Here is a 23,731-nt window from a genome sequence, read left to right as displayed (position 1 = left end):
CCCCAGATACACTGATTTCACCATTGCCACTTTGAAACTGTGCTTCCTTCTCTCTTCCTAGGAACTGCCCCATTCCCTTGATGGCGCTGAAAAGGTCAAATCCTCGCCTTTTTGTCCCCAGACACCAGATGCTGACTTCTGAAGACGCTCGGTTCCCGCTCCCATGCCCCTTCTAACCTCTCCGACTGTCACTGTCCCTGCTGTCACCCACCTGTCTGCCCTTTGCGCCCTTTCCCCAATGGCCTGTGCTGCTACCGGACAAATCTGTGCTTAAAGAAACCACTCAGCCGCCTTCACAACCCAGCCACACTTAACCAATGTTCGGGATTCTCCCTGATCCCCCTCAGCTTCCCGTCCCAGTTTCCCCGCGTGCCTCGTTCACCCCAGGGACGGGCGTTTCCCAGATGCCCCTCTCGTGTCTTCCCTTTGTTCTTGTCTCCTCCGCCTGGCGAGCCTCTCGCCCACGACCGTCCAGACCTTGCCCACCTTTGGCGCCCTGCTTAGAACTGTCTTCTACTCTGTCAGCTCCGGGGCCCTCCCCTCCGCGTCCTCTCTCTGCTCTTCTGCGCACTTGCCGGGCTGGTCTGAATGTGGGAGGGATGTCCTGTGTCCTGGAAACTTCGGACACAGTGCTCCTGCTGTCACCGCGGCCACTTTCCCAGGCTGCATGTCAGCCCCTTCCCTCCCTCACACTTCGCACCCATTCGACTTGACCCGTAACTGCTCAAGGGGGAGGGCTGTCCCACATAAATTCACCTACAGAGTCCTTAAAAGGGAAAGCCTGGCCAGGCATGGTGGCTCACACCTGGAATCCCAGCACTTAGGGAGGCCGGGGCAGGAGTATCACTTGAACCCGGGGGTTCGAGACCAGCCTGGGCAACATAGCAAGGCCTCGTCTCTACAGAAAACAAAGAAACAGCTGGGTGTGGTGGCATGTCCCTGTAGTCCCAGCTGCTTGGGAGGCTGAGGCAGAAGGATGGCCTTAGCCCAGGAGGTCGAGGCTGTGGCGCACCGCGGTCGGGCCGCTGCACTCCAGCCTGAGTGGCAGAGTGAGACCCCGACTTAAAAAACAGTGAAGCTTTTACGAAACAGTGTTCGAGTAAGAGAGAGAGTAAGGGAGACGACTACCCAGAGTGCTGAGACCATCAAAAGGCGGGAAGAGGAAAAATATTTTGGCCAATGTTCCCAGGAAGGCCTGGGATGATACTTAGTAGCAGTGTGGGTAAATCACCTGGCTAACGGAAGTGTGAGGCTTAGTAGGAACAAAGCACTGCGTATAACAGCAGTATTCTGGAGCCTGAGCATCAAGAGCACAGGACTTAAGTACACGACAGGAGCCACATAAGGCAAGCTGTACGCGACGCACGCTCAGACACTTTCTTCCAGGGTTCTGGCCGATACCAGGCACAAGCAAGGACTGCGAGTCCGGGGATGATCGAAGATTGTGTGGCAGGCCTGGAGGAAGCTGGGGTGAGCAGGCGGATCATGCCGAAAGCCGAAACGAGCCTCTTCTCCCACACGGAACCTACTCCTGAACTCCATGTGCTCTCCTGAGCCGAAGGAGAAAGCTGAATCTTTGTAGTAGCCTCCAAGCCTGTGTGCTTGGTGAAGACCACACACCTGCCTTTACGTGCTTGGCTGCAGGTCAGAGCGATTGAATGGGCTGGTCTCTGCCACGTGGAATTCGGAAGGATGAAAAAAGGCCCATTGGACTTGAGTAGGCAACGACAGGGACACTGCCTGGAGTGTTACTAGTAAAATGTGAAACAATGAATGTTCGGGACTTCTGCCAAATTTGTCACGCTTCCATGGAGTACAGAGACAGAAGGAGCTGACAGACATACTGTGGCACCAAACGAAGAATAAGCAGAGTTACAGGAACTCACAGCAGACATAGATCACCTCGGGATGGGATTATTAGGCCCCTTTTAGTTTTCTATTTTTTTTCAAACATCGACAAGGTCTCACTCTGTCGTCCAGGCTGGAGTGCAGTGGCATCATGGTAGCTCACTGCAGTCTTGACCTCCTGGGCTCAAGGGGTCTTCTGCCTCAGCCTCCCAGGTATCTGGGACTACAGGCACATGCCACCATGCCCAGCTAATTTTTCTGTTTTTTTTGTCACTCTGTCACCCAGGCTGGTCTCAAACTCCTGGACTCAAGTGATCTTTCCACCTCAGCCTCCCAAAAAGCTGGGATTACAGGTGTGAGCCACTGCTCCTGGCCTTATTAGGTCATTTTTAAGGTCATTTCCCACATGCTCTGTGGGAATGTATGCCATCAGTTGCCAGTGGCTGCTTTCTTCAAAGGCTTCCTCTCACACAAGGGTCCTTAGGCCAAAAGACAAGAGCCTCTGCCACCACTAGGAGTCCCCAGAGAGACACACTCTGAATAGGAATCTGTCATAGTAAATACTTTTTTTTTTTTTTTGAGCAGCTGTTGGGGGAAACACCTGCTGAATGGCCCCTAAGGCTTATAGACAAAGGCATGTAGATTTGGTGTTTTCCATAGGTCATGTTGGAGTCTTAAAATTCTCTGAGAAGTATCTCACGTAGGTATGGTCTCATAGAGTAATCATATTGACAGTTATTTGAAGATGAATCCTACTTATGAGACTTAAAAAATGCACGAGAGGTTACCAGTATCTAACTAAACTAGATACCAAATTACATGGTAAATGGGTGTTTAAATCATTCTTTAAGTCATGTATGAGATGCATGTTAATTTGGAAACCAGTTCTCAGTGATGCAGTAAACATCTTTTATATCCCATCGGCATTTAGAAGAAATGCACTCGGTACAAGTACCAACTTCTGCATCTGCCTGATCATATTTAAAGGAACAGAAGAAATATTTGTAATTAATCTGCCCAGTAAATACCAGCTCATAGCACTAGGCAGGTGCACGTCTAGATAAAATTTCTTGCAGCTAATTTAAACTTTTTACACAAGCCAGTAGATAATCTCAATGTAAATAATACATTTCTTCTTGACCCTTTAATGTAAGCCAACATACAGAGGAGTAGCTTGACTTACATTCTGTGCCACATATGTTTCTTTATACTTTGAGCGTTTGTGGATAGATTAATAAAGCATTATGAAAATGGCACCTTTGGTAGAACTACATACTTGCCTGAAATTCGGGACGTGGAATCAGGTACCGGTTTTCCCACTTACAGTCCCAGCTGCTGACTCATTTACAGACTCTTTTAAAATCTGCTTAAATGTATTAAATACAAAGGTTTTTTTTTAACTAAACTACACCAAACTTAAAGAAAAGACCTTTTTACGGGCCAAATCATTTTGAGCCATTAACTCAAACCTCTGTTGTTCTCTCGTGTGGTTTTGTATCGTCACCTGCTTTTCTTTCACTCACAAAATCAAGAGGACTGGGGAGAATGACAATATATTGTCTCGATAAAAAGATGTATGCTCTTCTTGACATTTCTTTGGGGAAAAATGCTGTTCCCTTGGTACATGCCCTACGTTTTCACAAATTAGTAGAAAATATTACTGTGTCATTTGATTCAATGGATCATGAAAATAAAAATACTATATGAAAATCTGAAGCAAAATTTAACAAATTAAAGTTGAAAAATAACTCATTTTCCACAGAGTGCAGTAGCACACGCCAGAGTTCAAGACCAGCCTTAGCAACACAGCAAGATCTCTCAAAAAAAAAAAGTAACACTTTCCGCTTGGAGAAATTTGATTCATCTCTTAAAATGAATGGTTAAAAAAATATATTACTATAAATGACATAGATACTAAACAATAATCCAACTATTAAAACTAATTGCCTTCATTAATGATTTTCTTGGCACCATATAAATATTTTAAAAGATAATCTGTCTACTAAGTATTAGGATACTTTGTGATATAGTCCTTTTAATAGCCTGTTACCAAAAGAATACTAAAAAATATTGTTCTGGCAGCGAAAACTAACCTTAGGATGTAAGCCAAAACATCTTATGAAGTAACCTACATTAGGAAATACAGGGCTAAGAAGTAGATCGGTGTCATGTGTAATCCAAGCTATGTAGGTATGTGCTTAATGCTGTTCAGCCAGTTACTGTATGTTTGACCTCTTGATATACTAAGCTTTTGCCTTTCGGAACAGCTGGGTCTGCTAAGAATCATTTCCCAGTTCTTTTCATTGTAGATCAGATGGCTCTCGCTTTATCACCCTTGGAGGCCACATGAAGGACAAAGCAGAAGGATCCACACACAAAACTAATGTTTATATGGGGGGAGGGCGTGCGGGGGATACACTTGGCCCTGATCTTCCAGTGAACACAACAGAAGAGAGGCCAATTGAGACTTGAAACCACTGTTGCTCCAGCCATTATTTAGTTCCATCCTCTCTCTCTCTTCTGAACAGAGAGGCTCCTTTGGCTGCCTTGACTTTTGTAAATGTTTCACTCACTTAGTTGTGGTTTATCATTTAGACAGACTGCTACATCGGGGATTTTTCTCCGCTCACTAAGTCCTCAAGGGAAGATGGCTCCTCTGTGCCTCATATGTGATACATGAACATGCACCTCTTCTCTTCATTTTAAGGAGCAGTCTTCAGTTTATTGGCAACCGAGAAAACTGCATTTCCCAGAAATGCCTCTTCCAGCTAATATATATTTGAAAATAACTTTGGAGGGTTCGTTTTTAGTGAAGAAAGCGGAAATCGCTTATATTTTTGCGTAACCTAAATATCTTTATAGTGAAGCATCCATAAAATCCTGAGTTTAGCTAAGATAAATGCTTTGGAATCGCCTACTTCTGAAATCTTAGTTCATCACTGGCTATTTCTGGTATTCTTTTCTTTTTTCCTGAGACTGGCCTCGAACTCCTGGGTTGTCACAATCCTCCCACCTCATCCTCCTGAGAAGCTGGGACTAAGGCTTGCCCTGCCTCACCCAGCCTCTATTTCTGGTATTTTGAAACCTAATCCCTCTAAGTTCAAAGTACACTCTCAAACTGGTTTTTAATAGATACGAGGGATACTTATAAGATAATAGCTACAAGTTTCCATAAAAGCTATAATGTACTCAATATGATTAAGCCATCTGAAAAGTGTGTTTTTATTTACAGAATGTACCTATATGATATCTTGAATCAGGTGCATTTTATTTCACTAATGATGATATATTTTTATTTTCAAATAATAAAGTTTCTCTTCTCCAATTATTGAGATGTTGTAACTTAAAACCTCCTCATCACTGATTTAAATCAACGTTCTGTATCACACACAAGTATACTATCACAAAGTGTTTCTAAAAGCAAGGCTCACCAGCCAGCCAAGATGCTGACATTTGGGCCCAGCGATTACAGATGGTGACCATGGACAGCGATGCGCCTGCTGATTCGGCAGCGACTCAAGGCTGCTGCTCTCTGCTGACCTGCCCTTTGAGTCTTTATACACATTTGCTTTGAGGGAGAAGTACTTCTGGATTTTTGCTTTGTCCAACCCCATTTCTTTTATTAGACTTAGAGACACATGCCTGCTCCCTCCAGCCTGTGACTCCATGTCCAGAACCAAATTTTCTTGGCATGTGATTTGATCTGAACTGTTAAAATATGCCACCACGTGCTATGCTTTAATGGCTATCTTATGCAAGACTTAATATTCACTAAAAAATAGACTGATGGTAAGATGATTGTTTTAATCTTTATCACAGAGACTAAAGAAACCGTATCTTGACACGAAAAACCACAAAATGGTTATCACACACTATCTTAACCAGCTGAATACCATAACAGATTTGTGCTAGTGTGGAATGATAAAGTACTAGGAGGACAAAGTTAACATGAAGCAAGATATGGAGCAATGCTTATGGCAGTGGTAACCTTGAACCACATCATGACAAAAAAGAACAGAAGGATGGAATTCTATATAATGCAGCTTGTCTTAAACAGAATGATTCTGGAAGTTTCAAACTTGTGATCGTGCGTAATTAAAAAGACTTCACTCAAACCACTTACATTTAAAACTCAAATTTACATTCAGGAAAATTCATTTTTTAAATTGGATTCAAGTAAATCTGCATCCTTGGAAATAAATAAGAATATGGCTTATCTATTTGCCTTGTTAAAAAAAATTCAAATCGGCTGGGCTTGGTGACTCAGTCTGTAATCCCAGCCCTTTGAAAGGCCAAGGCGAGTGGATTGCCTGAGCCCACGGGTTTGAGAACCACCTGGGCAACTTGGGGAGACCTCATCTCTATAATAAATCCAAAATTAGCCGGGTGTGGTAGCGTGCGCGTGTAGTTCCGGCTACTTGGAAGGCTGAGGCGGAAGGATCACCAGAGCCCAGCAGGTCTAGGCCGCGGTGGCCGGGAATGTGCCACTGCACTCCAGTCTGGGCGACAGAGTGAGACTCCAACTCAAAAAAAAAAACAAAACAAAAAATCTGCATGAGTAGCAGGCATGTTCAAGCTTCAAGCAGTTTAAATTGCTTCTCAGTAATTAGATTACCACAAATGTAATAACCTGAGCTATAAAGTCTAAAAAATGAAATACATATCACTTGCATTCTAACATGTAAAGAAAACTAAATTTGAATGTCAAAATTAGTGATTTCCTTTCAAAAGAAGCGCCTCAATGTGGTCTGATAAAGGAAGTAGATTTAGACATTATTCTCAAAATGTTTTCAAGACATAGAGTACATTTCCCAAGTAAACACTGGCATTATGGATGTGTTTCTCTTTTTAAAAAACCACATTGTTTAATTCTCAAACATTTTTCTATTTTTCCCACCTGAATAGCTGCGAATACTTACTACAATATTACAACATGTTTTGGCCAAGCCACACTTAGAACACAAAAGCCGCCACTGGCCTTCAGCTCCCACATGCATTTATTCTGTGTAGACAATTAGGACTTGCCACCGTTTCCTTCCTGGAGTTCCACGGGGCTCAGAATGATCATTTCGGGTACACGTAGCAAGAAGTTCACACAGCCTTTCAGCACTGTCCACATTTTCACATTTGCTTGGGAATACAGCTAGTTGGTTTTCTTCTGGTTTCTTGCATCTTTGGAATCCCACATGATTATAATGTTAAAGTACACCCAGAAAAACAGGAAATTCAAGCAGGACACAAAGCACACCAGCACAGAAAATAAGTCTGGCAATTTCTGAGGAGGATCCAGTGTAGCAGTTATTGACGTCAGAAGCACCATAGTGATTACTGAGATAAAAAACTACAAGGGGGAAGAAAAAGTATTACTGAGTAGTATAGAAGGTGAAACTTAAATGCACAGAAAACACTGGCGGGTAGCTATTCAATGAGAACGAAAGGTGAGGGCTGGGGGTGGCCAGTCTCAAGTTTGGCTTCAAACTGGCCTCGTGTGAGGGGTTTTAAATTGTGATGCCCAGGCCACACCCCCAAGCCAATGAATCAGAATCTGGAGCAGGCCTCAGTAGTTTCCAGAGCTCTTTAAGGAATTTCCACATGTTCTCAGGTGAAAGCCTTATACTTGACTTCATTATCACCCAGGCACTGAAAAAAGGTACCTAGGGCAGATATCACTGCTAGGAGGTTTGGCATCTCCTAGGGCCCCGCAGGATTTAAAATTCTAAGCTAATGGTTATAAATAAATATCCAGTTAGAAGAAATAAAACTTAGTGTTTGGGCCAGATGTGGTGGCTCATGCCAGTAATCCCAGCACTCTGGGAAGTCAAGGCAGGAAGATTGCTTGAGGCCAGGACTTCAAGTCCAGGCTGGGCAACATAGGGAGACCCTGTCTCTACAAAATAGAAAAATCAGTCTAGCTTGGTGGCAACGTGCCTATAGTCCAAGGCAGAGGCAGGAGGACAGATTGAGCCCAGGAGTTCGAGGCTGCAGTAAGTCAAGATCACACCACTGCACTCTAGCCTGGGTGACAGAGCAAGACCCCATCTCAAGAATTAAAAAGACCCAGGGTTTGACAGAAGAGAGTGACTATAATTACTGTTAATCTGTATACTTCAAAATGTCTAAAAAAGAATAATTTGAGTGTTCCTAGCATTAAAAAAAGACAAATATTTAAGGTGATGGATAGCCAAGTTATCCTGATTTGATATTTACATTATATAAATATGTCAAATTATCACATGTATCCCACATATATGTACATGTAGTATGCATCAATTTTTAAGTCTAATCCTGAGAACACATCTATGAAACAGCTTTCCATGGCAAATGGAAAGAGACATTTCACAGACAATGAATGCTTCCAAGGAGCCAATGCTGTAGTAAAGCACCACGGGGCCTGGGAAAGGGAATATGGTCCTCTGGCCTCAAAGAATTTTCCGTTTAATTAGGAAAATGTTCACTAAAGTCACAAGGTCGCATTTGATTAAATGCCAAAATGAGTAGTAAGAATAATTATTCAGTTTATTGTAATTATGTGGTCAACAGTTTTCTAGACTGATGTACTGTACAATAGCACTTTTTGTAATAATGGAAATGTTTGCTGTCTGTGCACTGAGTAGCATACCTGTGAACAGTAGCTGCTAGCCATATGTGGCTACTGAGTATTGAAATGTGCCTACTTTGACCGAGGAGCTAAAGTTTTAATTTTATTTAAATTTACTACGTTTAAAGTTCCATGTGCATCCATTAGCTACCATATTGGACAGTTTAGCTCTAGGCTGTGAGCTCCTTTGAGACAAGGAACAGCCCAATCTTATTAACTTTATCCCTAGCACAGTCGCAGATATACAACAGGTGTGTAAGTAAACCTAGAAAGCAAGCAGTGAGAAACGGCTGTGACTTTCACGAAAGAAGGTGGGATATAAATGGAACCCTAAAAGATGAGACCCGAATGCATTCCAAATGGAAGAATGAGATGGATGGGAGCCAGAAAGGCTGAAGACAGAAACAGAAATGCCAGTATCCTCAAAGGGAAAATCCCTGCAGCAACCCAGTGGGGAGTGCAAGTTTTTGAAGTCAAGTCATCAAAATAAAAGTTCCGAACTTAAACGTGGGACTGGATGAAATGTCATAAAACCATCATCTTGAACCAGTGTTAAACAGGCATTCAGAAATTTCTCCCATTTTAAACAAAAACCCTCTCTTGCTCCAGCTATTACCTCACTTGTCTGCTCCTACAAATAATAAGAAAACCCAAGGGATGTAAAGCATATAAAACAATCTTGCAAAAGAAGGACAAAATTGGAGGACTCACATTTTCAGTTTCCAAACTAACTACAAAGCTTCAGCAATCCAAAACTGTGGTACTAACATAAGGATATACATACTCTCAGTTCAATGGAACAGAACTGAGAGTCCACAAATAAGCCCTTACATTTAGGACCAGTGGATTTTCTTTCTTTTTTTTTTTTAGTATTTTTATTTCTTTATTATAGAGACAAGGTCTTGCCAAGTTGCCCAGGTTGGTCTCGAACGTGGGCTCAGGCAATCCACTTGCCTTGGCCTCCTAGAGTGCTGGGATTACAGGCTGAGCCACCGAGCCTGGCCTGGACAAGTGGATTTTCAACAAGTTGTCAAAACAATACAGTGGAACTGGAACAACTTTAATAAAGTTGGACTCCTACCTCATACCATATACAAAATTAACTTGAAATGAATCAGATGCCCAAATATGAAGACTAAAACAATAAGAGTCTTAGAAGAAAATATAAGAGTAAATATTCATGACCATTGGCTATACAGTGGTTTCTTAGATATGATGCCAAAAGAAAAAAAGGAAAAAAATACACATATTGGACTTTATCAAAATCAACTTTTGTGTTGCCAGTGATACCCTCAAGAAATTAGAGACCCGGTACAGTGGTTCACACCTGTAATCCCAGTACTTCGGGAGGCTGAGGCAGGAGAATTGCTTGAGCCTGGGCAATGCAGCGAAGCCTTATCTCTACAAAAAAACAAAAAATAAGCCAGGCATGGTGGCACACACTTGTAGTCCCAGCTACTTGAGAGGCTGAGGTGGGAGAAACTCTTGAGCCCAAGAGTCTGAGGCTGTGGTGAGCTGTAGTTGTGCCACTGCACTCCAGCCTGGGTGGCAGAGTGAGACTCTGACTCAAAAGTAAAAAGAACCCAATTTAAAATGGCAAAGGATTTAATTCGGCATTTCTCCACAGAAGATATACAAATAGGCAATAAGCACATGAAAAGATGCTCAACTTCGTTAATCACTAGGGAAATGCCGATCAGAACTCCAATGAAATACCACGTCACACACACCAGGATGGCTACAATTAAAAAGGCAACAACAAATGCTGTCAAGACGTGGAGAAACTGGAATCTCACGCATTGTTTGGCAGTTTCTGAAAATGCTAAACAATGACCATATGACCCAGCAATTCTACTCCGAGGTATATACTTGAGGGAAAAGAAAACATGTGCTCAATACCTTGTAGACAAATGTTCACAGTGGCATATTCATAACAGCCAAAAAGTAGAAACAATCCAATGTCCACTATCTGATGAATGAATAAACAAAATGTGGTATGTCCACATAATGGATATAATTTGGCCATAAAAACGAATAAAGTACTGATACATGCTGTAACACAGGTGAACCTCAAAAGCACAAGCAGTGAAAAAACCCAGTCATAAAAGATCATGCATATTAGGATTCTATGCTCCATAAAGAGCGAACTACAATTCGCATACTGAAGCCCTAACCACCAATGCGGCTGCACTTGGAGACCGGGCCTTCAGGTAATTAAGATGAAATGAGATCAGAAGAGTGAGGCCCGAGCCCAACAGCACTGGTGTCCTTACAGGGAAAGGAGACACCAGAGATCTTCTTCCATGTGCATACGAAGTAGAGGCCGTGTGAGGACACGGCAAGAAGGTGGCCGTCTGCAAGCCGGCAAGAAAGGCCTCCCCAGAAATCAACCCTGACAGACCTTGGTCTTGGCCTTTGGGCCTCCAGAACTGTGAGAAAATACATTTCTGTCGTTTACGCTACCTAGTGTGGTATTTTTATGGCGGCCCTAGCAGACTAATACATTCCATTTATATGAAATGTCCCAAGTAGGCCGATCTACAGAGACAGAAGGTAAAGGACCAGCTGTCCGAGGCTCAGGGCCAGAGCTGAGAGTAGAATGGAGCTTGGCTCCTAACGGGCTCAGGGTTTCTTTTGGGGGTGTGAAAATAATCTAAAATTAGATTATGGTAATAGTTGTGCAAATCAGTGGACATACTTAAAACCAATGAATTGTACACTTTAAATGAGTGAGTTTATGTGAATTATACTCAAAAAGCTACAAAAGAGAAAAGATATCCCAACAATTTAAAACATAGTGGCATGCTGAAAATGTACTATTCCTTAAAAATGGAAATACTTACCAAACATTGTATAATTCTGGGAAGAAATGTAAAACGTGGAAGATATTTCCTAACAGAACTGGAAAAGGATTTCAACTGCAGCTCTTCTTCAGAAGTCTTTTCAAATATTGAAAAGGAAGTTGCACAAGCTACGAAAAATGCCACCACTGTCACAACCGAGGGCACCAGGAGCTCATCCTTCAGTAGAAGAGGCAGCATACTGCAAAGGAAACGTTTTAAACATCAAAAGAGAAGCATCGATTCAAACCATAATTGCTTTGTAAAAAAGTTTTAAATTAGTTTATAAGAATCATTCTGATAATATATGAAAATTGGTTCAACTCACCTAAATGTTGACACAAGTAAAAACCAAGTAGACATAAAAGGAATTTCATTTAAAACTAAGCAGACTGGTCTAAAATGATAAAGAAAAAATATTTTAGTTCTACAGAATACAATTTCAACTCCTACTTGTAAAAAAATATAAACACATTTTATCTGTCTGATTTTCAGAGATAACTTTAAAAAATATAAGCCAGGAAGGTCTCCATATGGACTACTATTCATTTTTTTTAATAAGAGTCCAAACTAAATCAGTCTAGACACAGAAAAGGTGTCAACTTATAACAGGAAACTGCTGTTTCCAGTATGCCATTAGTGGAAGGAACATTTTTCCTCTATCATACAAACGAGTAGCTTAAGAGTCAGATAAACAGATCTGAACATTCAGGGAAAGATTTTTCACGTATTTCAGACTACTTGGCAAATATGAAATGAATTCCCAGTATTGTCGTCTTCAAACTTGTCTTTTAAGTTCTTCCATGTTATATGTTACTCAGCTAAGTTAAAACCCTAAGTCATGGCAAACAGAATCGACACGCCACTGAAGAGAAGAGAGATGAGTTATAGAGGGAAACTGGTTGATAACAGTGAAATCAAAAAGTGAAAGCAGTTCATAGTAAGAGGCTACAGGACAAGGGCAACAGTGTAGGAACAGGAAGCACAAGGCCAGGAAACGGAACCACTGGCTCTAACAAAGCTGTTGAGGGTCATAGCTCCAAGTTCTGTGAGCTCCTTACACAGTCCCTGGCCCGGCACCTTCTGGAGTCAGCGCTCAAGGAGTGGCAGTGCTCAAGGAGGAGGGTGTGAAGCTCTGAGTCCTACTTTTGTCGCTGCCACTTGCTATGTGACCCTGAACAAATGACTAACCTAATCATGTGTAGGTGGAAATCGTATACCTTGTATTGTCAAGTAGTTGAAAGAATGCTTCCCAAGTACCATTGGGTATTTATTGTTTACAAATAAAACTTTTCTCATGATAGTGATTGTTTAATAATATTATTATTTTGGATTGTCTCACTTTTTTTTTTTTTTTTTTGAGTTGGAGTCCCACTCTGTTGCTCCCGGCCACCGCAGCCTCGGCCTGCTGGGCTCCGGCGATCCTTCTGCTTCAGCCTTCCAAGTAGCTGGAATTACAGGCATGCGCTGCCATGCCCGGCTGATTTTTTGATCTATTGTAGAGATGAGGTCTCGTTGCTCAGGCGGGTCTCCAACCCGCAGGCTCAGGCAATCCACTCACCTCAGCCTCCCAAAGGCGCGGGATTACAGGCTGAGCCACCGAGCCCGGCTGGATCGTCTTATTTTAAAAAGTGCTCTCTAAAGATTTGAGCATTCTCTCACTTTCTTAGAAGTATGACTCTTCCCCACGTCAACTAGTATATGGGATTTAAACTTTGGGATTACAAACTGATGGAAAACTAAAAGGAAGCACTAGAGGACTTTCCCTTTCACTGCTTGATGCTTTCTAGATTGGAGTAGGTTCATATTCACAGCAGGTTCATAGAAGGTGCTCAATAAATTTGTTTTCTCTTTCTGGGTCTTAATTCTTTTCCATTTATGCATTCAACATTTACTTACCAAACACAAGCATTGACCAAATGCTTATTACATGCAGGCACTGCTCTGAGAGGAATACGAAGATGACCATCACTCGGCCCTAGCCTCCAGGCACTCAAAATTCATAACTAACCAGCAAAACCCCCACCTCCTCACCTCTTCTCTGACCCTCTCCCTTCACCATCTTGTTTGGAACAATGCCTGGCTCGCCCCACAGAGGACAGTGCTGCCCCTCCGCCCTCCCAACTGTGCCTGTTTCTGTTGTTTCCATAGTCTTCAAATGATGGCCTGGAGGTGGGAAGGCACCTCCTTCATCTTCCTCACCACTCACACCAATTCTCCCTCTCTCCAGCTTTGAATCTCTATCCCCTACTGCTCCTCATCTTGTTATTCACCAACCACAGGGTCACTTCCCTCAGTGCTCAAAGATTTCGACTCCTTTCTCACTGTCACCCTCTGCAAAATTACTTAATTCTCGGCAGCGTTAACACGCACAGATGATCCTTCCAACTCTCTTGTCTGCTGGAACGCCACTCTTCTAGTGACCTCATCTTCAGTCCCATCCTTAGGGTCCTACTCTGGAGTGCAACCCCCGTGATCACAGTGCATGAACTGCACTCTGCCCACTCTCCGACTTGTCAGACACTCCAACCATCTGTTGACCCCACCAAGACATCAATTCATTGTTCCTCCTATCTTTTCACGTTCCCTCAGCCTTTGATGGCCTTTCGCTTTTTACCCATCTTAAATACTCATGTCAAGCACTAGAATCGCTCCCATGCGTTCACTCTGAAGCCCCAAGCAAGGGAGTTACCCTCACTGGACAAAACCATAAACCTGGAAATATCTAACTTTCCATCTGGGCTTACTCCAACCAGACTGAGCAACTCTCTGGAGAAAAATCTTCACTTACTAACTGTTTGCACGTTAAACACATGATCATGTATGCAAGAGCCCTGCAATGACTGTTTCCCTGGTCTGTTTACCCTGTGTCTCCTCAGAAGAACATTTCACACCTTTTCCTCTCTCCTCATATTCCAACAGCTCCAACCACTCTTGGCAACAACCTTGCCACTCACTTCAATAAGGAAACTGAAGCAGCTCGGGAAGAACTTTCCAGATGCCCACCATCACATCCACTCCCTGCCCTGCACCTGTACCAACAAAGCCCATTCACTGCTTCACTAAAGAGGAACGGTCCATATAGCTGCGTGATTCCAGTCCTTCATTGTGCTCCGGCCCCTAGCCAGCCCCCCAAAAGGACAGCCATCCAGCAACGCTCAGCCTCTCTCCCCATATGGTCAGTTCTCTCTCTCTGCTGATCACGCCCCTCCATTATTGCTCCTCTCTGAAAACAAACCAATCTTGACCCCTTTTTGCTAGCAGGTATAGCCCTAGTAGCTGCCCCCCTTTTCAGCAAAACTCCTCTAAAACATACTCTAGTTTCCTCATACCTTATATAAAAATTAACCCCAAATGGATCAAAGACATAGGTATAAGAGCTAAATCCATAAAACCCTTAGAAGAAACAGGAGAGTAAATCTTTATTACCTTGGATTTGACCATGGTTTCTTAGCTTTGTCACCAAATGCACAATGAACAAAAGATAAATTGGTCCTCGTCCAAATTAAAAACTTTTGTGCAAAGAACAATATCAAGAAGGTAAAAAGACAACCCAAAGGATGGGAGAAAATATTTGCAAATCATATGTCTCATAAAAGTTACCATCCAGAGTATATCAAGAACTTCTAGAATTGGGCCGAGGGGATAACAATTTCCAGCCCCCATCTTCTCTGGAGATAGCTTTGTTGCTTAATAAACTCCTTCTTTCACTCATCAAAATAAATAAATAAATAAATAAATAAAAGTTGGGCAAAGGACTTAAATAGGTTTGTCTCTGAGGAAGATACACATATTGCCAACAAACACATAAAAAGATGCTCAACATCATCAGTCATTAGGGAAATGCAAATCAGAACCACAAGGAGATACCACTTCATACCCACCAGGATGGCTACAATCAAAATAATGGAAAATAGCAAGTGCTATTAAGGAGGTAGAAAAATTGGAGCCCTCATGCATTACGAGTGGGAATGTTAAGGGGTGCCACTGCTGCAAAAAACAGTCTCGTAGTTTCTCTGTAAGTGAAATATACAATTACCATGTGACCCAACAATTCCACACCTGGATATGCACTCAAAAGAACTGAAAGCATGTGTTTGAACAAAAACTTGTACATGAATGTCCACAGCAGCACGGTCCACAATAGCCAGAAGGTAGAAACCACCCACTGTTCAGCAACTGTTGACTGGAAGAACAATAGGTAGCATATTCACACGATGCAATATTATTCAGGCATAAAGCAGAATGAAGTTCTGATACAACATGGATGAACCTTGAAAATATTATACTAAGTGAAAGAAGCAAGACAAGGTCGTGTGCCATATGACTCCATTTATATGAAATATCCAGAATAGACAATGGCAGAAAGCAGATTAGTGGTCAGAAGGACGGAGGGAGGGGACAGTTGAGAGTGACTGCTCTGGGTATGGGATTTCTTTTTGGGGTGATGAAAATGTTCTGAGAGTAAATAGTGGTGACGGTGGTACAACACTGTAAATGCACTAATGGTAAAATGTATGCTGTGTGTAATTTACCACAATCTTAAAAAATTAATTTTAAACATTATTTTTCTAAAAGAATTATCCCTACTTGTCTTCAGTTCTTCTCGTTGTTTCTTCAGCTCGCCCTTATCAGGCTTTTCTCAGCCTTGCTCCCCCATCACTGGCCCAAAGTCTCCGGTGACTTCCACACCAGCCGTGGAAGCAAATGAAGTGTCCTCAGCTCTCATCTTATTTGCTCTACTAGCAGCAGCTGATGCAACTCATCGCCTCATGTCCTTAAACACCTTTGCTCAGCCTCCGGGAGGCCGACTCTCACAGTTTCATGCTTCCTTACTGGTTATTTCTATTCACCTCTTTCCCTGGACCTCGCAATGTTGTGTGGTTCAGGGCTCAACCCTTGTTCCTCTTCCCCGCCTTGACTCGCTTCCTTGGTGATCTCATCCAGTCTGCTCTCTTTAAGGTCATCTCTGCCGACAGACTCCCAAAACACACATGTCCAGCTCAGCCCCCCTGGAACTCTACTTGCACATCCAATTCGGACTCATATCCAAATGACAACTCTGGAGCTCCGCTTGGATATCCAAAGACACACCCAACGCTTGGGGCCCCTTGCCCTGTCCTCACCCAGGTGCACCCTGCTCCACATGCAACCTTCCCTGCTCCGGTCAATGGCTAGTCCAGCCTTCTAGTTCCAGGCCCTAAACTATGGGCCTTTCCTTTTCCTTTTCCAAATCATTAGGGAGTGTTCTGGCTCTACGTATACTAAGCCCAGAAACCCACGGGCTTCTCACCTCCTCCACTACTACTAGCTTGGTCCCAGTCACCACCACCTCTCATGCGGATTAAGGTAATAGCCTTCGAAATGGTCTCCATGTTTTCTACCCTGGCTCCGTAAGTCTACACTCAACCCACAGCCAGAGCTCCCCATTCCCTTCAGAATTAAAGCCAAAGTTGCCACGTGGCCTGTAAGGTCCTACGTGGTTTGGACCCATTTGACTTCACCTCCTGTGACTCCCACTTTGATCACTCCATTCCAGTCAGTCTGTTATTCCCTATACATAGCAGGTACACTTCCATCTTAGCCTTAGCACAGGTTGTTCCCTCTGCCTAGAATGTTACTCCCCCAGATCTCCACACAGCCAAGTTTCTCACCTCCTCCAGTCCATGAAATGTCTCTTCAGTGAGACTGACCTTGACATCATATTTAAAACTGCATCTGAGTCGGGCTCGGTGGCTCAACCTGTAATCCCGTGCCTTGGGAGGCTGAGGTGAGTGGACTGCCTGAGCCCATGGGTTCCAGACCCACCTGGGCAACTTGGCGAGACCTCATCTCTACGATAAATCAAAAAATCAGCTGGGCGTGGTAGTGCGCGCCTGTAGTTCCAGCTACTTGGAAGGCTGAGGTGGAAGGATCGCTGGAGCCCAGCAGGTCGAGGCTGCGGTGGCTGGGAGCGGCCACTGCACTCCAGTCTGGGCAACAGAGCGAGACTCCAACTCAAAATAAATAATAAATAAATAAATAAAACTGTATCTGCATTGCATCCCCTCCTACAGTACTCCCGACTTCCTCTGTTGTTTTATTGCTCCTTCATGGCATTTACTACCTTCTAATACACTAGGTAATTGCTCGGTTTTTTAATATCAATGTTGAGCCTTGAGAATGACAGTTAAGAAGGTGGGATTTCTGTCTGTTTTATTCACGAATATACTCCAAGCGCACAGAACAGTGCATGATAAATAGTAGGCCCTCAATAAATATTTATCGAATGAAATATTTATTAATGATAGATTAGCTGGGACCAGGTCAAGAATAACTTATAATGCTAACTGCAAAGTTTTTGATCAAAATTATATTAAAGCCATGCACTGCTACAAATAATCTAGGTGCAGTTATAGACAGTGAAACCCCAAAAGTTCAGGATCTGAGAACTAATCTGGTTTTGAATGGGCTCCCTTTCGATGAGGCAGAAATACTGGGGAAAATATACATGTCTGAAAGAAGTACCTCTCCATAGTTTCATCTGCTGGCACCAGGGATTTGTGTAGGGTCAGCCTACCCTCCTACGATAGTGACAAGATCTAACTCAGGTTTGGGCTTCAAGGGATGACATTAAGCAGTCCTTTCAGTATGCAACAATATGAGACTATTTTGTTCAGAACCAAGAAACCTTCTACATAGGCCAGCCCAGCTCTGCACTAAGGTTTTAGTCCAAAGCTCCACTAAGAAAAGCACGACTGCATTCCATTTGTCACTGGTCATTCCATACATGCATCTTCCACAAGAACTTAATGAACTCAGGGTGAGAAGTGAAGCAGTAGTAGTTTGGGAATGACATAGGAGAGGATTCAAGTATTCTGAAGTATTCTGGGCAAATCCTATTTCAACATTAGGACAGCTTGCTCCCAACTGTCACCCAGTTCTTTCTATGAAGGCCAGGAAAATACAGTAATGCTCCTAAAACTAAGTAGCCTTGTTAGGGATTGCCAGTAGGGTCTAAACAAAGTTTGTGGCAAAGAAGAAACAGAAAGGAGGCACCATAGGAAAGATCCTATGGGAGTCAATGGAGAGAAGGAGGTTACTGAATAGATGTGGAAATTAATGAAGTAAAAAAGGCAAAGTTAGCTGGGCTCAGTGGCTCAGCCTGTAATCCCACGCCTTTGGGAGGCTGAGGTGAGTGGATTGCCTGAGCCCGCGGGTTCGAGACCCACCTGGGCAGCGAGACCTCATCTCTACAATAAATCAAAAAATCGGCCAGGCGTGGTAGCGCATGCGTAATTCCGGCTACTTGGAAGGCTGAGGCGGAAGGATCGCCAGAGCCCAGCAGGTCGAGGCTGCGGTGGCCGGGGGCGGCCACTGCACTCCAGTCTGGGCGACAAAGTGAGACTCCAACTCAAAAAAAAAAAAGGCAAAGATGACAACGAGCCCTGATCTGATGAAAGCCTCTTTGGAAGACCTTTTTTTTTTTTTTAAATCAGCATATAGAAAACACACATGAAAAACCACAAAGAAATAAAAAGCATATCGGTAATAATTCGATCATTTTTTTCAGTTTGCTGTATTTATAAAGTAAAATTGCGAGATCATCATTCTGCAAAAAATATGACCATGACATAATCTTATGCAAAGATATTTGCGTAGTTTTGCTCGGCAGTCAAATGAACATTTATATGTAAATTATAAATTTTTATATATTATAAACACATAAGCATAAATGCATACACCAAACATTTCTACTTACAATGATACCAGGAGAATGGACTTTTCATGTACTTGGAAAGAAAATAAAAAGAATGATAGTGCACAGCTAACCTTTAAGAAAAAAAGGGGAAAAATGAGATATAACAACTTGCAAAATATAGTACCAAGTTAATTATGAATCTAAACAAAAATCATTTCAAATGAAAGTTGAAAGTTAACTACAGCTTTTATCTAGAAGTAAAACATACACACAATACTAATATACATATTTTAATCAAATTGAAAAATTCAAATATTTTTTAAAAAAACAATGATTATAAAATTTTACTTAACCATGTAAAACAAGTTCACTGACACTCAGTTATTAACACACAAAAGTACTAAAAACCTCAGACACAACAATGACACTTACATCCTCCCTTGGAATCTCTGACAATTTAAATTTAAAAGCATGAAGAACAAGAAGGTAAAAATCTACAAATGGCAAAACAAATCTATGTCAGTGTTTTTAAAATGTACAACTTCAATAAAATGTATTAAATGTTTTATAAATTCGTGACTTGCTATTGGGGTTTTAAATTAAAAAGTCCCCAGCACTTGAGCCTACTCAGACCTATCTTTAGAAGTTTATATTCTGCATATTAAACCTATGTATATACATCTTCCAAGGATGCTTGTTGCTCAAGCAGAAAACCTGAATTATCATCTTGTTCATGCTATGTACTTCCGACCCCTCAGCAAATCCTATCTGCATCACCTCCTGAGTATAACATCCATCCATTTCTCTCCACTCTCCTCTGCTGATGGTGGCGGAGGAGTGGTCTAAGCCACCCCTCTTTCCCTTGGGGTAGTGCAATCACCCCCTACCAGTAACATTTTTGACCCTTACAGTCCATTCTCCAACAGCCGCCAGAGCAGACGACAGAGAATCCCAGTTGAAAATCCTCCCCTAGCTTCCCATTACACTTAGAACAGAATCCACACTCCCACAGGACCTGGCTCTTCCTCTTTCAGTCCCTCTCTTGCTGGCACCCTCGCTCACGTCACACCAGCCACACTTGGCCAGATGTGGTCCTGCCTTAAGGAAACTTAGATTTTATCAAGTTAGGGCCCAGATCTTGTGAAAGGCTCCTTTTGGTTGATCACTCACTATTGGCTCAAATGCCACTTCTCTAGAAAGGCTTCCCTTACTCAGTCTCAAGTAGTGTGCCCTAACCCTAACCCATCACCTCTCTTCTCACATGACAATACTTTTTTCACAGGACTCATTGCTCCCAGATACATTGTTAATGGATTTATTTTGTTTACTGTCCATCTCCTGCCACTAGCATGAAAGGCCCCAAGTAAGATAGAGGGCTATTATCTGACCTGGAGGAGGAGAACCTGGTCTATTAGAGGGCACTCAATAAATATAAATCATGTTGCTGCGGTAGATATATTAATATTCATAGTCTCAATTAACTCAATTACAGATTTATATTCAGATATAATTCCAGATATAATTCAACCAGACTTAATTGAAAGGAAAACACTTTTAAAATATTTATAATGGGAAATGCTTCTAAAGGTCTTGGAAATACACAATAAGAATTCAAAGCATTATTAACAAAAACAAAAAACAAAAATCTTAAACTTTTAACACAATGGCTTGTTTTAAAACTTAGCAAATGGAAAGAGTATTTTTTTCTGGCTTACAATCCTAAAAGTAATCGTCTCTAACACTACTAAAGTTACTCAAACTCTGGCCAGGCAAAGTGGCTCATGCCTGTAATCCCTGCACTTTGGGAGGCTGAGAAAGGAGGACTGTTTGAGACCAGCCTGAGCAACATAGTGAGACATCGTTTCTACAAAAATTTTAAAAATTAGCCAGGTGTGGCGGTGTGCACCTGTTGTTCCAGCTACTTGAGAGGCTGAGGCCAAAGGATTGCCTGAGCCCAGAAGGTTGAGGCTGCAGTAAGCTGTGATCGTGCCACTGTACTCCAGCCTGGGTGACAGAGTGAGACTCAAACAAAAAAACTCAAACTCAAACAAAAAAAAAAAGAAAAAGCTACTCAAACTCTGAAATTCTATTCCATTACCTTTGAAGTATACCTGTATTTGTATGTGATTTCCCAGAAAAATAACAATCTATCATAACTTGAAGAATATTTCAAGTTAAACGGACTGAAGACATCAGAGCATTACTAACCATGCCCATCCTTTTCTAAATGTCCTATAGAATATTAACAATAGATGACTTGGTATGTTCAGATATCATTCACAGACTGCAAAAACAGAAATCATCAATAAAAAGTTAACAGAAAAGAAAAAGGAATACAAAACTATCTTTTTGGCATTGTGGTACAGAGACACTTTTGAAATATTCCACTTTTCTGTTCTGTTCTGGCTTGTTTTGGGAATGCAGCATACGTGAGTGGCAGTCCCAGAACCGGAACCGTAATTTCTAAAATGCTGTCCTTTTATATATCTACTAGAACTTACTGGTCTCATAAACTAAATGTCCTTGATACGTTTTTTGTTAATTTATAGAGACAGGGTCTCATTATGTTGCCCAGGTTGGGCTCAAGTAATCCTTCCATCTCAACCTCCCAAAATGCTGGAATTACAGGCATGCGCAATCATGTCTGGCCATTCTTGATAAATTAAAAGGTATTTTTTAAATGTAATTTTATAAACCAAGGCACACAGGAATAAACTTTAAACACCACAGAAATACAACCAGGAGGAATTTGCAGATCCACTCAGAAAAACCTTAAACTATACGCCCAATCCATCTTCACAATGACACAACAGTCATTGTGTTGACGGCCCCCTTCCCTTCTCAAAAACCTTTTTTGTCTCCTCTTGCACAAATCAAACTCCAAACCTTTCAACCAAACACTCAAGGTCATCTATAATTTGGTCCTTCTCGACCCATATCTCTCACACACACAAAAACCACACAAATTGTATTGTTTAATAACTGTTCCAGGAACATTCCCTGTCCTTTCCCACCTCTATACCTTCAAGTTCTTCCTCCTGTCTTGAATTTCTCTTCTGCTATGTAACTTCCTGTTCTAAATCCTGCCCAGCTTTCAAAATTTGACTCAAATCCCACTTGTTCTAAACAGCATTCTAGAATCTTCTTTCCCACACTTAAGACATCATTTGTAACTGACAGAACTTAATACCATTTGCTTTACAGCATAATTATTTAAATACGTATTTATCGCCACTGTTTTCTTCTTTGCATTCCTTCATTAACTAACACGAAAAAGAAATTAAATGGTTGTTGAATTAAACAGAAAGATTCTGATTGCTTAGCCTAATGTTCAACATAACATCTAAGTATGGGAAACACTCAATAAATGTTTGCAAAATAAATGAGTGTCTTATTTACTAATCAAATGAATCTTGTTCACAGCAAGAAAATAACACTTAAAAGATCAGTTGTAGCAAGAACTGAGTATCTAAACCAATGGAAAACTTACCAGTGTAAATCTGAATCCTTTGGGAGAGGGCTGAAGTAGTAATTTTATACATGCAGGAAGCAGGCTCAAAAATGTAAAGAAAAAGCTAAAAAAGTTAATAAAAATATTTATTTTCTTTATAGAGTATAAATCTAGTTACAATGAAAATTTTTTTAAATGTAAGGATCACGTTATTTATCAACTTAGTTGATTTCAAATTATAGTTTAATTTTATTTATTAAATTTAAATTAATACCAAATGACATTTAAATAAAGTTTATGCACTGAAATATGTAAACACTCTTATACATGATTATATAATACAGACTAAACAACATAATAGTAAATATTGCTTCTGTATGTTAGTATTTAATACCATATATAGAAAAGATACAAAGATATATAGTTGAAGATCAATTATCAAACACAAAATAAGAAAAAGCAAGGTACAAGAAACACTGGTATATTTGTTTTGTTTTTTTGTGTGTCAGAGTCTCACTCTGTCACCCAGGCTAGAGGGCAGTGGCATGCTCCCGGCCACTGCAGCCTTGACCTGCTGGGCTCAGGTGATCCTTCCGCCTCAGCCTTCCAAGTAGCTGGAACTACAGGCACGTGCCACCATGCCCGGCTAATTTTTTGGTTGCTCAGGCTGGTCTCGAACCCGCGAGCTCAAGCAATCCTCTCACTTTGGCCTCCCAAAGTGCTGGGATTATAGGCATGAGCCACCGCGCCTGGCCTGACAATGGTATATTTGTAACACAAATATTCATAAACTTTACTCACATAAGAGTCTCTCAGCTGGGCTTCGTGGCTCAGCCTATAATCCCGTGCTTTGGGAGGCTGAGGTGAGTGGACTGCCTGAGCCCGCGGGTTCGAGACCCGCCTGGGCAACTTGGCAAGACCTCATCTCTACAATAAATCAAAAATTAACCGGGCCTGGTAGTGTGTGCCTGTAGTTCCAGCTTCTTGGAAGGCTGAGGCGGAAGGATCGCTGAACCTAGCAGGTCAAGGCTACAGTGGCCGGAAGCGGCCACTGCACTTCAGCCTGGGCGACAGAGTGAGACTTCAACTCAAAAAAAAAAAAAGAGTTTCTCTGGCCCTCGTTTCAAGAAAGTTAATTATCTGATTTTTTTTTTTTTTTTTAGGGTGGACCGAGCCGGGCTCGGTGGCTCAGCCTGTAATCCCGCGCCTTTGGGAGGTTGAGGTGAGTGGATTGCCTGAGCCCGTGGGTTCGAGACCCGCCTGGGCAGCGAGACCTCATCTCTACAATAAATAAAAAAAATCAGCCGGGCATG

General features: G+C 42.0%; 2 protein-coding genes across 2 annotated transcripts in view; one reads left to right on the top strand and one right to left on the bottom strand.

Annotated features, from left to right (window-relative positions):
• Nucleotides 1–185, top strand: part of ITGB3BP (integrin subunit beta 3 binding protein) — an 81,608-nt gene extending 81,423 nt beyond the window's left edge. Inside the window, exon 9 of the mRNA XM_008060507.1 lies at nt 62–185. The gene's annotated coding sequence lies outside the window, so the exon portion shown is untranslated. The remainder of the gene's footprint in view (nt 1–61) is intronic.
• Nucleotides 186–6,687: 6,502 nt separating this feature from the next.
• ALG6 (ALG6, alpha-1,3-glucosyltransferase) overlaps nt 6,688–23,731 on the bottom strand; it is a 55,334-nt gene continuing 38,290 nt past the window's right edge. Inside the window, exons 11-15 of the mRNA XM_008060498.2 lie at nt 22,458–22,542; nt 19,028–19,098; nt 11,615–11,683; nt 11,290–11,488; nt 6,688–7,189 (exon numbers count right to left, since the gene is read on the bottom strand). Coding sequence (XP_008058689.1) covers nt 6,992–7,189; nt 11,290–11,488; nt 11,615–11,683; nt 19,028–19,098; nt 22,458–22,542 — 622 coding nt within the window. The 3' untranslated portion in view covers nt 6,688–6,991. The remainder of the gene's footprint in view (nt 7,190–11,289; nt 11,489–11,614; nt 11,684–19,027; nt 19,099–22,457; nt 22,543–23,731) is intronic.

The sequence above is a fragment of the Carlito syrichta genome, unplaced genomic scaffold (assembly GCF_000164805.1).
Source record: "Carlito syrichta isolate Samal-C Ts95f unplaced genomic scaffold, Tarsius_syrichta-2.0.1 Scaffold304635, whole genome shotgun sequence".
NCBI lineage: Eukaryota > Metazoa > Chordata > Mammalia > Primates > Tarsiidae > Carlito > Carlito syrichta.
The sequence above is the reverse complement of the archived record's forward strand: the minus strand, read 5'-3'. Positions and strand labels throughout refer to the sequence as shown.